Source organism: Myxine glutinosa, chromosome 6 (assembly GCF_964187855.1).
Source record: "Myxine glutinosa chromosome 6, kmMyxGlut1.1, whole genome shotgun sequence".
NCBI lineage: Eukaryota > Metazoa > Chordata > Myxini > Myxiniformes > Myxinidae > Myxine > Myxine glutinosa.
The window spans coordinates 22,304,955-22,319,140 of NC_136266.1; the positions used below are offsets into that span (position 1 = coordinate 22,304,955).

The 14,186-nt window shown below is 49.0% G+C and overlaps 1 protein-coding gene across 4 annotated transcripts in view; it reads left to right on the top strand.

Moving 5' to 3' along the window:
* Positions 1 to 14,186, top strand: part of LOC137429644 (kalirin) — a 429,755-nt gene that overhangs the window by 341,396 nt on the left and 74,173 nt on the right. For all 4 annotated transcript variants that reach the window (XM_068119740.2, XM_068119741.2, XM_078779669.1 and 1 more), the window contains exons 36-38: positions 2,491 to 2,777; positions 3,214 to 3,375; positions 5,644 to 5,771. In XM_068119740.2, coding sequence (XP_067975841.2) covers positions 2,491 to 2,777; positions 3,214 to 3,375; positions 5,644 to 5,771 — 577 coding nt within the window. The remainder of the gene's footprint in view (positions 1 to 2,490; positions 2,778 to 3,213; positions 3,376 to 5,643; positions 5,772 to 14,186) is intronic.

Genomic DNA, 14,186 nt, shown 5'->3' on the forward strand with positions numbered 1-14,186 from the left:
TTCCGCAATCAACACCAGATCATCTGCATACAACAACTCCCACGGTAAACCGTCCTTTACGTTCTGAGCCAGCACCTCCATCACAGCTACAAATAGTAGTGGACTTAGTACCGACCCCTGATGCACTCCCACCTTCACCTCAAACTCACCACTGTTCCCGTCCTTCGTCCTTACAGCTGTGCGCGCTCTTTTGTACATTGCCATCACTACTCTGATCAACCATTCCTCCACTCCTAACTTCCTCAATGCCCATGCCAACTAGGTAGTATTGTTCCAAGTGTCGAATTGTGCTTCGACTTGTGTAAACCACAGCTGCAGGTGAAAATAAAAGGGGAATGACTATGTTGAGCTAAAGGTTAGTTGTGCACTTCCTTTTGTGCTGATAAGTCTACGTTGCTCTGCATTGTTGCAATGATTGGCGATGGCAAAAGGTGCAAACAAGCAAAGCTGTCGGTAACTCCAACTCAAGATCAGGTAAAACAGACAAGCTCAATTCAAAGATTTTGCAGAAAAATTTCCTCACTAGTTGAGCCCGCGGAACTTCCTCACAGCAGACGGTGGGGGTTAGAGGTTGAGGAGCACTTTGTCAAGAGAATGCGCAGTTCCGTGAGATAACTAGAATTGTACCTCAAGATATTGAAAAAGGGTGCATGCTGATTTCCTTACTTGACGCTCACCATTTGAAAGGAAAGAGCATGAACAGACCATCATACGTTGACAACCATTGCACAGGTTTTATGGGTTTATTGGCCTCCGACTGCAATTCTTCATTCGTATGTAGCACAAGGCTGTGGGTAGCATACCTGGCTGAGCTGCTGATAATATGGTGGACAACAGAGGAGCAGGATGACAAGATGTATTGGGAGAGTTACGATGTATTGGTACAACTAAACTAAAGTCAAAAGCAGCCACGACTCATGTAATTCTTCGTTATGTTCATCTTCATGTTCCTGTAACTTTCTTTACTTTTCTTGCTTTATTCAAACTTTAGTGTTATGATTGTGATTATTATGTTAAGTGTTATGATTTATGGGAGCGAGACATGGGTAATGAACGTAGAGCAGCAACGAAGGCTGGAAAGGGTGGAAATGCGAATGGTTCGGTGCATGTGTGGAGTATCGTTGAGAGAGAAGAAGACAAATGATGAATTGTGAAAGATGATGGGAATAGAGCCTGTGATGGATGCTGTGAAGAGAAACAGGTTGAGATGGTTTGGTCATGTGTTGAGGAAGGATGAAAGTGACTGGTTGAGAAGAGTGATGGAAATGAATGTAGAAGGAAGTAGAGGACGGGGAAGACCGAGAAAGACTTGGCTAAAGATGGTGGAAGAAGAAATGCGGGCAAGGGGGTTAACAAGGTGAGATGCAGAAAATAGGGCAAAATTGAGAAGATTGTCATGGGGACCACAAGGTTAACCCCCGCTCTTGGAGGGAAAATGGCCTTAAAATGCCTGTTGTTGTTGTATTCAAATTAGTACACCCGCTCATTACGGGAGCGGCAAGAAGGGTCATTCCTCTTTGGGGTATGTAGATTACAGTCGATCTATGGTCGGGTCTCACGAACCTTGGGTGTTTGTTCGTTTACCAAGCTTGTTGTGGAGAGATCGCGAAGTGGTTTAAGCATTCGAGCAAGCACTCCATTCAAAACCTTTAAGGAACTGCTGGCTTGGCAAGCGCTAGCTAGCTGCTTGGGAAATGAGCACAACCTGGGCTTCCTCCCTTTCAGTTTCATGTTAAACAGCAGGATCAAGTTTCAAAAGTTCACTACGAAAAATGCCACGGTAGAGGCAGAAATGGCCATGTTATTAACCCAACATTTGTAGGTTATATAGAGTACAGTAGATCTTCGCTCAATTCTGTAAGTAAACCTTACTTCACGGATGTTGGGATTCCTCCAAATTTCTTCATTTCGTGTTATAAAGAGCATTAGCGACTGTTTAAAAAAGCTAATCATACGTGTTTGTGGTTTCTAATATTTTTACTTCCTGTAGCAGCTGTTGCTCCCACGGAAACACCATTATAACTATAAGCTATTTATACACGTTATCACTGCAGGAAAAACGCTTTGGGGAAGTGGGACATTATTAGTATCAATATTGTTGAAACAACATTAATAATATGCAATTATCATTGATTTTGTTATTAAAAGCGTCTTTGGAAAAACGCCACGATAAATCTTCTTCTTTGCAAAAACGCCACTATAAAGCTAATTTAACATTTATATACACCTCAACACGCAACCCCATTGACAGCAATGGTGGGGAAAACCTGCTCGGGGGAGGAAAACCCCTTGGGGAGGGGGGGGGGGTAAATGAATCCGCTATAACCTTCATTATGTAACCCTTGGTCATCCTGTCAAGTTTGGTTGAGATTGGATAAGTAACGACGGAATGTATTGGCATCAAAAATTAATCAGACAGACACAAATGGCGTATTTTAGTATGATGATGTAGTAAACCTATTTTTACTTTTGGTTCCTGTTCCTCTTTAGATGCCCCAGTGAAGAGCTCGAATCAAGATAACACGCCAAGCACTTCCCTGCCCTTGTCCCACTCCCCGGTGGGCGATGCGAGTGGTCAGAGCTCACCGGCAACAAAGCGGGGCGGTAAAGCCTTGCGCAAATGGCTTCGCAGTCCCGTCAGGCGACTTGGAAGTGGAGGGAACAAGACGCCTGAGTTTGGCAAAAAGGGTTCTGGCAAGACCAACAAAAAGGCCCAGGAGGGGCAAAAGAGCATAGAACCTGGAGCAGTGAATGTTGCAGCTACTCTCGATGACGAGGTGAGGATTTACGAAGGTGTTAAATGGACTAACCTCTCATTTTAATAATCACCATTAGTCGTTTCCAGCAACCTCTTGGAGAGTATGTTAGTGTTGTTGGGCTAGAGGCCTCAGAAATAAACTTAGAATTATTATATCCCCATTGAGCTCAAGCTTACCAAATATAACTCAACATTGGATCATGAAGAGGAACCATCTTTTTGTGATCTTTTCCTGGAATAAAAAAGAGAAATTACTTTAATGTTTCATTTATTTGTTATTTTTAATTTTTCTTTGCTATTATTTTTGAGAGAAATTTGTCTCAAAGTCTATTCCTCGTCAGAATATTCAACTGCACTATTGTGACACTTCCGGGAATAATGTGCCTGTACTGCAATTATTGAGTGATTGCGTTACCGGGTTATATATCCATGATGATTCTTAGTGCTTCGTGTAGGTCGAGAGGAAGACTCCAGAAGGAGAAGAAAAGGCTTCTGTGAAGACGACCATTGAGGGAGTGGGGACTTATGGTGAAGAGGAGGGGGAAGATGGTCCTGAGAGCATCACACTTCCTCCTCCCATGGCGATTCAACAGCACAAGCTCCTGCACAATGGGCAGGTATGACAGTGATCTCTATAACTTGTTACAATGAAACACTTGGAAATCAAACTTCTTGCGGATGTATCTGAAAACCCCACACGTATTTGTGCAATAGGAAAGGGTTCCCCATTTGATTACCTCTGCCCACCTTTGTTGTTTATGTTTCCACCCCTGTCTGTTTGTCTGTCTGTGAAGAGGATATCTCAAAAACTTGTGGAGGGATTTGGACAAAATTTGCTGGAGAGGCTGGGTGCGTGATAAGGAAGAATTCATTAAATTTTGGTGAAGATCTGGATCCGAGGATTTTTAAAGTCATTCTTCATCATTGAGAGATGGGGCAAAAATGATACACGACATGACCAAAAGTATGCGTACACCCCTTCTAATTAGCGAATTCGGCTGTTTCAGCCACACCCATTGCTGACAGGTATATATAATCAAGCACACAGCCAGGCAATCTCCATAGACAAACATTGGCAGTCGAATGGGCCATACTGAAGAGCTCAGTGACTTTCTACGTAGCGCCGTCATAGGATGCCACCTTTCCAACAAGTCAGTTCGTCAAATTTCTACCCTGCTAGAACTGCCCCGGTTAACTGTAAGTGCTGTTATTGTGAAGTGGAAACGTCGAGGAGCAACAACAGCTCAGCCGCAAAGTGGTAGGCCATACAAGCTCACAGAACGGGACCGCCAAGTGCTGAAGCCCGCAAACATTGTCTGTTCTCGGTTGCAACACACACTACTGAGTTCCAAACTGCCTCTGTAAGCAATGTCAGCACAACATCTGTTCGTCGGGAGCTTCATGAAATGGGTTTCCATAGCTGAGCAGATACACACAAGCCTAAGATCGCTATGCGCAATGCCAAGCGTCGGCTGGAATGGCTCTCCGCCATTGGACTCTGGAGCAGTGGGAACGCGTTCTCTGGAGTGATGAATTATGCTTCACCATCTGGCAATCTGACGGACGAATCTGCGTTTGGCGGATTCGATGAGAACGCTACCTGCCTGTATGCATAGTGCCAACTGTAAGGTTTGGTGGAGGAGGAATAATGGTCTGGGTCTGTTTTTCATTGTTAGGGCTAGGCCCCTTCTTTCCAGTGAAGGGAAATCTTAACGCTACAGCATACAATGACATTTTAGATGATTGTGTGCTTCCAACTTTGTGGCAACAGTTTGGGGAAGGCCCTTTCCTGTTTCAACATGACAATGCCCCCGTTGCCAAAGCGAGGTCCATACAGAAATGGTTTGTCGAGATCGGTGTGGAAGAACTTGACCGGCCTGCACAGGGCCCTGACCTCAACCCCATTGAACACCTTTGGGATGTATTGGAACGCCGACTGCGAGCCAGGCCTAATCGCCCAACATCAGTGCCCGACCTCACTAATGCTCTTTTGGCAAAATGGAAGCAAATCCCCGCATGTTCCAACATCAAGTGGAAAACCTTCCCAGAAGAGTGGGGGCTGTTATGGCAGCAAAAGGGGCACGAACTCCATATTAATGCCCATGAATTTGGAATGAGACGCGTGATGTTCGGGTGTCCACATACTTTTGGTCATGTAGTGTATATATCACGATATCTCATAAAGTTGTGGACAGATATGGACAAAACTTAGTTTACAGGTTGGTTGTTTGACTAGGAAGAATTTACTAAATTTTGGTGATTATCCAGATCCTGATCCAAGAATTTTTAGTCATTCTTCACCATTGAGAGATGGGGCTAAAACCGATATATCGCACAATATCTCAAAAAGTTATGGAAGGATTCGGACTAAACTTGGTGCACAGATTGTGGGTGTGACAAGGACGAATCGATTCGATTTTGGTGAAGATCTGGATCCAGATTAGAGAATTATTTTATTTTTTAAAGTGATTCTTCACCATTGAGTGATCGAACCAAAAACGATATATAGCATGATATTTCAAAAAGTTGTGGACGACTTATGACAAAACCTTGTGGATGAGTTGGTTAGGTGACAAGAGCGAGCTGATTAAATTTTGGTTCAGCTCCAGAACCGGCCGATCAGTGGGATACAAAATATTAACTGTTCAGCCTGGCGGGGGGTATGTGCTCTACCGAGTGCTGTTCTAGTTATAACTGCAGGAGCAGGTAAATGCTTTGCTGGTAGAGTATCAATGCAGCTTGTTCTTCCAATGCCCAAGTGTGCACATCAGTCAAACCAATAAGAAGTGAGTCAAATCAATTTGCTTTGCAAACTTTCACACACACACATATATATATATATATATATTATTTATTTATTTCTTTATTTATTTTCCCCTGTACAGACACTTGACGACAAGCCTCCAATGAAAGCTTATGAGACTGCTGCTCCATCTGCCGGTATGACCGAGAGCCAGTCTTCTTCCCTAATGACTGAGAATGAGCACATTTCCAAAGCACTGAAGCATAGACGGTATGCCAACTTCAAGCCCTGTATATATTTTTTTCTGATGTACAAACTAAAAACAATGCATAGAAATGGTTTTCATTGGGCCATGCTGCACGAGATTGAATTAGGGAGTTGCAATTTATTTCCCAATGGCCTGGTTGCTTATTCATAAATTCAAAAAGGGAGAAACTTGACTTGTCTGTTCCCCATGCAATTCTTTTGTCGTCTTCTTCTTCTTCTTATCCTCCTCTTTCCTCATTTCCTCCCACCCACTCCTTCCAACCTTCTGTCCATCTCCCCAATGTGTGTGGGCTAAATTTATGAAAGGCGAGTTAGACGCGTATAGACTTGAAGAATCAACTTGTACACGTCGGTGAGGGCATGTTTAAAGAGTGGGGTTAAGGCCCTGAAGAAGCAAGCTTGTAATTGGTAGTTTCCAGAGGACGGTGAATATGGATGTGTTAGGAGTGCTTGAATTAGCTAAAGAGGAGGCAGAAGAGGATAGGAATAGGGCAGTTTGCGGACGTGCATTGAAAATCTTCGAGGATAGATGCAATCCTCTGGAAAAGTATGGCAATATCAAATTTGTCCAGCGTTAAAGACTCTCAAAAGAAGTATTTTGTTGGCTGTTGAATCTAGTGCAAGATGGCCTGCATCAACTTGTGATGAGGAGCAATGTGCTGAATTGTCCTCTCCAACAATTGTCCGTGGCACTGTGATTTTATGCAAGTGCATCATTTCAATTGGATGTTGGGGATATGTGCGGTATTTCACAGGCTAATCGGCTGTTTATGTCCCTTTGTGAATTGCTAGTTAGACGGGCGATTAGCTGAGCACGTACAATATTTTTGTGAACGATTTTTTTTTTTTTTTTTTAGCCGCGTCGCAGACGCTGCTCATAGAGTGCCCTCTGCTGTTGTTCTTGTTCTTGTTCTTCTTCTTCTTCTTGTTAGCCGCGTCGCAGACGCTGCTCATAGAGTGCCCTCTGCTGTTGTTGTTCTTCTTCTTCTTGTTCTTCTTCTTCTTGTTGTTCTTGCAGAGAAGACAAAACCTCAAAGCTCCACCCATTCTGGGAACCATAGCTCCACCCATTGTGGGAGAGGCTTCATATAAACAAATATCCACCATTTTATTAACTCGCATAGCTTTGAGGCCTGTTTTGTAGGCCCGTGGTGTCTTACTCTCTCACACAGTTTTCTTTCAAATCAAATTCGATATATCATTTCATTTTTCACAGTCGCTAACATAGTTTTAGACTCGGTTGAAAAAAAACGTGAAGAAAATCCGATGAAAGTTGCCCTTTATAGAACGAAATGAATTCTCAAAGGCCTGTAACTTCAAGTCCATTGAGATTTTTTTTTTTTTTATCGCGGCATGGTCAGTCATACACCGCCCGAAATAAGAGACGGGAAAATGCCGAGATATATTAAAAATTCGTCCATTTGATGACAATCGTCACGATGAAATATTTGATTTATACGTCGTCACAATAATGTGGAGAGAGGAGCATAGCTTCGTTCACGTGTCGCCACAGACGGGAAAATGCCGAGATATATTAAAAATTCGTCGCCACACACGGGAAATTGCCGAGATTTTTTTTTTTTTAATCGCGGCATGGTCAGTCATACACCGCCTGAAATAACAGACGGGAAAATGCCGAGATATATTAAAATTTCGTCGCCACACATGGGAAATTGCCGAGATATATTTTCACTTTGCACAAAAATAACATCAAGTAATCGAATCAATAGGAATGTCCTGTGCCTATAACGTCGATGTTATAGGCACAGCTGCATCTAGGCATTGTGTAACATCGACGCGGCTTTTGTTTTAATTAAAACTTTTTGTACTTGTTTGTATACAAGATCGAGGCTCCTGTAAGAGGTAAAGTACGGTTCGGCATGTGTTAGCAAGACGCTCACTAAGCGCCTTTCATAAATTTGGTCCAATATTTTTTATCCTCTTTTTGTTCATCCTCTTTATTGCTAACAAAGTCTATGGACCTATCACTTTGCCATCACAGACAGGTCAGTGGTCTCTTTGTCTTCCACCACCTCCTTTCCGGTCTTACACCCTCTGCTCTTTATGTGCTTTATCCCCCCAAAGTTTCTGTCGGACTCTTGCGGTCCACCATGAACCCTCTTCTGGTGAAACTACCTACATGCAATCTTAGCCTGAATATTTCATTTCAAATCACTCTTAGATGAGTACCAGCTGTATGCTGCTTTAGGTACCCTAATGTGGTTTCAATGTTGAGCATTTTTTTTTTTTTGTACACAAGATCGAGGTTCGTGTAAGAGCTAACATTAATCACACAAAAAAAAAAACGGCCATACAAAACATACAATAAAGGGAGCGGGAGACGATGGGGAGAGAGAGGGAAGCACACAAGTACAACAGCGGGGAACAGGGACATTGGGAGATCTGTGGGAGGGAGAGGGCTTGGGGGAAGGAGGCATGGGAAGGCGGGGGGTGGGGGGGGGGGGGGTCGGAGAGGTATAAAACACATGGACATCTATCTATAATTCCAGTAATCTCTGTGTGTATGTATGTATGTATGTATGTATGTATGTATGTATGTATGTATGTATGTCTGTGACCGCTGTTTCTCGACAACCACGGGTCCGATATACTTTAAACTTGCCAGGTATATTGCTGGGGACCCGAGGATGTGCCTTTTCAAGGTTTCATATTAATCGGACAAGTAGTTACCGAGCTATGTCCAAAAAACGATTCAACCAATCAGAGAGCAGCGAGCTATCACGTGTGCCGAACGTGCCGAACAGACTCTGCCTCGGACGGCACATTTGAGAGCGTATTCATTTATTTCACGTTGGCAAACTATGTTGCCGCTATGTTGGCGTTAAACTATGTTTTAAAACTAATTAAAACTAATTTGCGATTCTTTCGCTTTCCTGCACGTTTGTGCACGTTATGGCGATTTCTTTACCAAACTCCGCAAGCCGTTCGCTTTGGACCAAACCATTTCATGTAAATAGAGGGGGGGGATTGTCACCGTACTCGCAAGCCGTTCGCTTTGGACCAAACCATTTCATGTAAATAGAGGGGGGGGGATTGTCACCGTACTCGCAAGCCGTTCGCTTTGGACCAAACCATTTCATGTAAATAGAGGGGGGGGATATAATTTTAGATATATATATAGTACGGGCATGCCCTAGTTGCTAGAAATTCCAGGAAAGAAGTCGGTATTTCAAAAAAAGTGGATCTGGGGTGAATTAACGGGGGTAGAAAAGATCAAGGTTTTGGATGGGGGAAGATAAGAGATGGTGGTGAACTGCTGTTTTAAAGACTTGGAGGGAGGATTGAGATTGAAGATAGTGTTGGAGTTTGTTCCAGAGCCGGGAGAAAAGAGCAATGAAAGAGTGAAGGTGAGCAGAGAGTCTTGATTTTGGCAATTTCACCAGAAGAGGGTTGCTGGCAGATCTTGTGCGACCTGTAGGAATATTTGGGGGGGGGGGGGCAGAGGACAGACAGAGCAGGGGGAGCTAGGCCGGAAATGAGTCTATAGAAGACAGAAAGACCACCTACCTTACCTGCCTGCGGTGAGTGAAAGGCCCTCGGAGTTAGCTTCATCGCAGGAGATTCCAATTAACCTTAACAAATAATTAAGCGTTTGGAGACCTTAACAGGTTTTGTCTCATAGCTCCATGTGCAAAGTGTGACTAAACAAGCCATGCCGACAGAGTGTATGAAGGAGAAATCTCCTTTGTCTAGCGAATCTAAAGAGGTAGAACCCACAGGATCAGTCGTTGATATTACTACTTTCCTCTCTCCCCAGTGAAGAGATTAATGTGGAGCTGAAATGGTCCCAATAAAACGAAGAGCACCCAAAGGTCTAAACCGATCCGTGTAGCGAAGAAGGTCGTGTTGGATAAAGATAGCACTGCTGTACAAGATCTTCAGGTTATGTTTGAAAATTCCATTCAAAACATCAATGAAACGAAAGAAACTGGTGTCATGGAGGACAACTATGAGTTTGTGCAACATGACACTACCAGTCTAATTCCTTTTTGGGATGTGGTTGAAAGTGAGACGAGGGCTGACATCGAGCGTGCAAACGAAGCTTCACCTCGACAAACTCCTGGAGTTAAACAAACTGTTAACCCAAGTATTTGCATGGATTCAGCAAATGCGATGACAAATTCACAGATTTGTGAAAACAAAGTCCCAATTTCGATTGAGGAGAGTGGACATCAGAGCAATGATGTTTTCCTAAAAAGAACATTCTGGAGATATTAAAATAGGAATGGTTGGGAGTAATGCTCAGAACACTGGTGGTACATTTTATGATTTGTCACAATCGGAGGAAGAGGTGGAGTTACAGTTCCCCCCCTATCCCCCCTCCTTCCCCTATCCCCCCTCTCCACCTTATTGTTTCTTTTTAAAATGATATATATAAACAATGCAATCTATAATAAATAAAAGAGTGTGTGTGTGTGTGTGTGTGTGTGTGTGTGTGTGTGTGTGTGTGTGTGTGTGTGTGTGTGTGTGTATATATATGTGTGTGTGTGTGTGTGTGTGTGTGTGTGTGTGTGTGTGTGTCCCCTCTCCATAACTCCAAAACCATGAAATCTAGCGGCCAAAAACTTTGCATGCATATGAAGTAAACTCTAAGGGAGTGCAGGACTGGAAATTGGGTGTTTGGGTAAATTGAAACACCTTTTTGAAGATAATTAATGGGCATATTGTAGCGGCTACCGCTGGGTTTTCACAATCGCCTTGCACCTATCAAGGACGCGGAGCGATCACCATGCCGGGCTCGTCCAGGACGCCCGGGCAGGCCCGCGCTCAACTTGCCAGGCCTCGGTCGGGACGCCCGGGCATGCCCGGGCAGGCTCGCCCTCAACTTGCCAGGACGCTGGGCCACGCCCCCTCTCGCCTTTCCTGGGCAAACGCTCCGGGATAATATGTATATATATTGCTGCCCGATAAACGGGCTTTTCAGAGTGCCTGAGTGTTTGGTTTGATTAAAGCAACTCGGATGAATTCCAGCTTTTTGTCGCGTCCATTCTTCCGATCGACGTGGGAGCCCCAGCTCCTTCATTGGTGACCTACCGACATGGACACGGCAGTCGCCCTTAAACTGCCTACCTTCTGGGAGGCTCACGCGGCGGTTTGGTTCGCACAGGCGGATTCCCTGTTCGCCCTGCGAGGCATCATGGCCGACGACACCCGCTTCCACCATGTGGTAGCAGCGCTCGGTTCGGCCACCGCGGCCCGCGCCCTGAGCCTCCTCGAGAGCCCGCCAGCCGCTGACAAATACGGCGCGATTAAGAAGCTTCTCCTCGACGCTTTCGCCCTCCCATCGGCGGAACGCGCACGGCGCCTGCTCGATCTGCCCGAGCTCGGCGACACGCGCCCTTCCGAGCGAATGGACTACATGCTTTCACTGCTCGGCGAGCACTCTCCGGCATTCCTGTTCCGGGAGCTGTTCCTCCGTCAGCTGCCTAACCCGGTACGCCTCGCCCTGGCAAGCACGACGATCACAGATCCCCGGGCCCTTGCCAGAGAAGCCGACAAGATCTCCGCCGCAGGACAGCGCATTGCAGCGGCGACATGGGACCCACCGCCGTCCGACGCAACACCCATGGCGCCCGAGCACCCGGCACGGTCGACGACCGAACTGCCGACGCAATTGGCGGCCGCTACCCCGAGCCGACCACCTCCAGCACGACGACCGGGGCCTCCACCTGACCAAGCATGGTGTTACTATCATGCCAGGTTCGGACAGAAGGCCCGGACATGCCGACCCCCGTGCACCTTCGGCAGGCCGGGAAACGGCCGGGCCGGCGTTCATTACCAGCCATGAGCGCCGGCCACACGGGCAACTTACTGTTCATCACGGATAAAGCGTCCGGACGGCGCTTCCTGTGCGACACCGGCGCCCAACTGAGCGTCATACCCGCCTCTGACCAGGACAGGCAATCCGCGGTTTGCGGCCCCTCCTTGGTTGCGGCCAACGGATCGACCATCCGCACCTTCGGCCCGCGCAACGTCACCCTCTGCTTCGGCGGCCAACGCTTTGCTTGGACGTTTGTAACCGCAAACGTGCCCATGGCTCTGCTAGGCGCCGACTTCCTCTGCACACACGGACTGCTGGTGGACGTCCAACGGCGTCGTTTAATCAACGCCGAAACCTTCAGCTCCCTGGTATGCACATTGAGCAGCTCCGCGCCGACCGAGCTGGCATGCGCCGTCCCGGCGGCGAACGAGTTTGCTCGCCTGCTCACGGAGTTCCCGGCCCTCACGCGGCCGACGTTTTCGGCCGTCGCAGTACGGCATGGGATCGACCACCACATACCAACCACGGGCCCGCCGGTCTACGCCAGGGCCCGCCGCCTCGACCCAGCCAAGCTCGCCGTGGCAAAGGCCGAATTCGACGCGTTGGAGCACCTCGGCATCGTGCGGCGCTCCGATAGCGCGTGGGCCTCGCCACTGCACATCGTGCCAAAGCCGGGGGGTGGATGGCGCCCGTGTGGCGACTACCGCCGTCTCAATGACGCTACCACCCCCGACAGGTACCCGATCCCGCATATCCAAGACTTCTCCGCCCGTCTGGCGGGACGGGTCATTTTTTCGAAAATTGATCTCATACGGGGATATCACCAGGTACCTGTCAGGGCGGCCGACATCCCTAAAACGGCAGTCATCACGCCGTTCGGCTTATTCGAATTCTTGCGGATGCCGTTTGGTCTCAAGAACGCAGCTCAGGCGTTCCAGCGCTTGATGGACGGCGTGCTGCGTGACCTGCCGTTCCTTTTCGTTTACCTGGACGACATCCTCGTCGCCAGCACGTCCCGGGCCGAGCACCTCCTCCACCTCCGAACACTGTTCGGGCGCCTCAGCGAGCACGGCCTCATCGTCAACCCGGCCAAATGCCACTTCGGCACGACGGCCGTTGATTTTTTGGGCCACCACATCACCAAGAACGGGGCCGTGCCGCTGCCAACCAAGGTCGAGGCCATCACCACGTTCCCGCACCATGAAGGCCCTGCAGGAATTCCTGGGAATGGTGAATTTTTATCACCGCTTCGTGCCCCGCGCTGCTCAACTCATGCGGCCCCTCTACGAAGCCCTCCGGGGCAAGCCGGCCAAGCACGACATCGCCTGGTCCGCAGCAATGGATGCGGCCTTCCAAAGCTCAAAGCGGGCCCTCGCCGACGCAACACTGCTCGCTCACCCGGTGCTCAACGCTCCCATCGCCCTCACCACGGATGCCTCCGACTACGCGGTGGGCGCCGTACATGAGCAATGGGTGAACAGGGTTTGGCAGCCACTCGCTTTTTTCAGCCGGCAGCTCCGGCCGAACGAGCTCAAATACAGCACGTTTGACCGGGAGCTCCTCGGTCTACACCTGGCCGTCCGCCATTTCCGCCACCTCCTGGAGGGCCGACCTTTCACGGCGTTCGTCGACCACAAGCCATTGGTTTACGCCATGGCCAAGGTCACGGAGCCGTGGTCGGCCCGCCAACAGCGCCACCTCTCCGCCGTGTCGGAGTTTACCACGGACATCCGGCACGTCGCCGGCAAAAACAACGCCGTGGCCGACTGTCTTTCCCGGGCCAGCGCGAACGCGGTCCACCTGGGCGTGGACTTTGCGCTTATGGCGGCGGACCAAACCACCGACACCACGGTGCAAGCCCTCCGGGCGGCGGACACGGGCCTCCGCCTGGCCGACATCCCCTTCGCGGACACTGTCCTGCTCTGCGACGTCTCCCAAGGCCAGCCTCGCCCCATCGTGCCCGTCACCTGGTAACGCCGCATCTTCGCCTCCCTCCACGGCCTTTCCCACCCGGGCCGGAAAGCTTCCCAGAAGCTGGTGTCGGCGCGATTCGTCTGGCACGGCCTTCGTCGGGACGTCCGTGATTGGACCAGCACCTGCACGGCCTGCCAACAGGCCAAGGTCCACCGACACACCCAGGCCCCGCTGGCACCTTTCACCGTGCCCGAACGACGTTTCGACCACGTCAACGTGGATCTGGTGGGCCCCCTCCCCCCGTCACGGGGGTTCACACACCTGCTCACCATGGTGGACAGGACCACCAGGTGGCCGGAGGCCGTTCCCCTAGTCTCCACCACCGCCGCCGACGTGGCGCAGGCTTTCATCGCCACCTGGGTCGCCCGCTTCGGCGCACCGGCGGACATCTCGTCAGACCGCGGACCACATTTCACCTCCGAGCTGTGGGGCGCGGTCGCCCGCAACCTGGGGGTCAAGCTCCACCGTACTACGGCCTACCACCCCCAAGCAAACGGGTTGTGCGAGCGATTCCACCGCTCCATGAAGGCCGCGCTCATGGCCGGCCTTCAAGACGGCGGTTGGGCCGACCGGCTGCCGTGGGTCCTTTTGGGCCTCCGCACGGCCCCCAAGGAGGACCTCCAGGCATCCACCGCCGAGCTTGTCTATGGCCAGGCGCTACG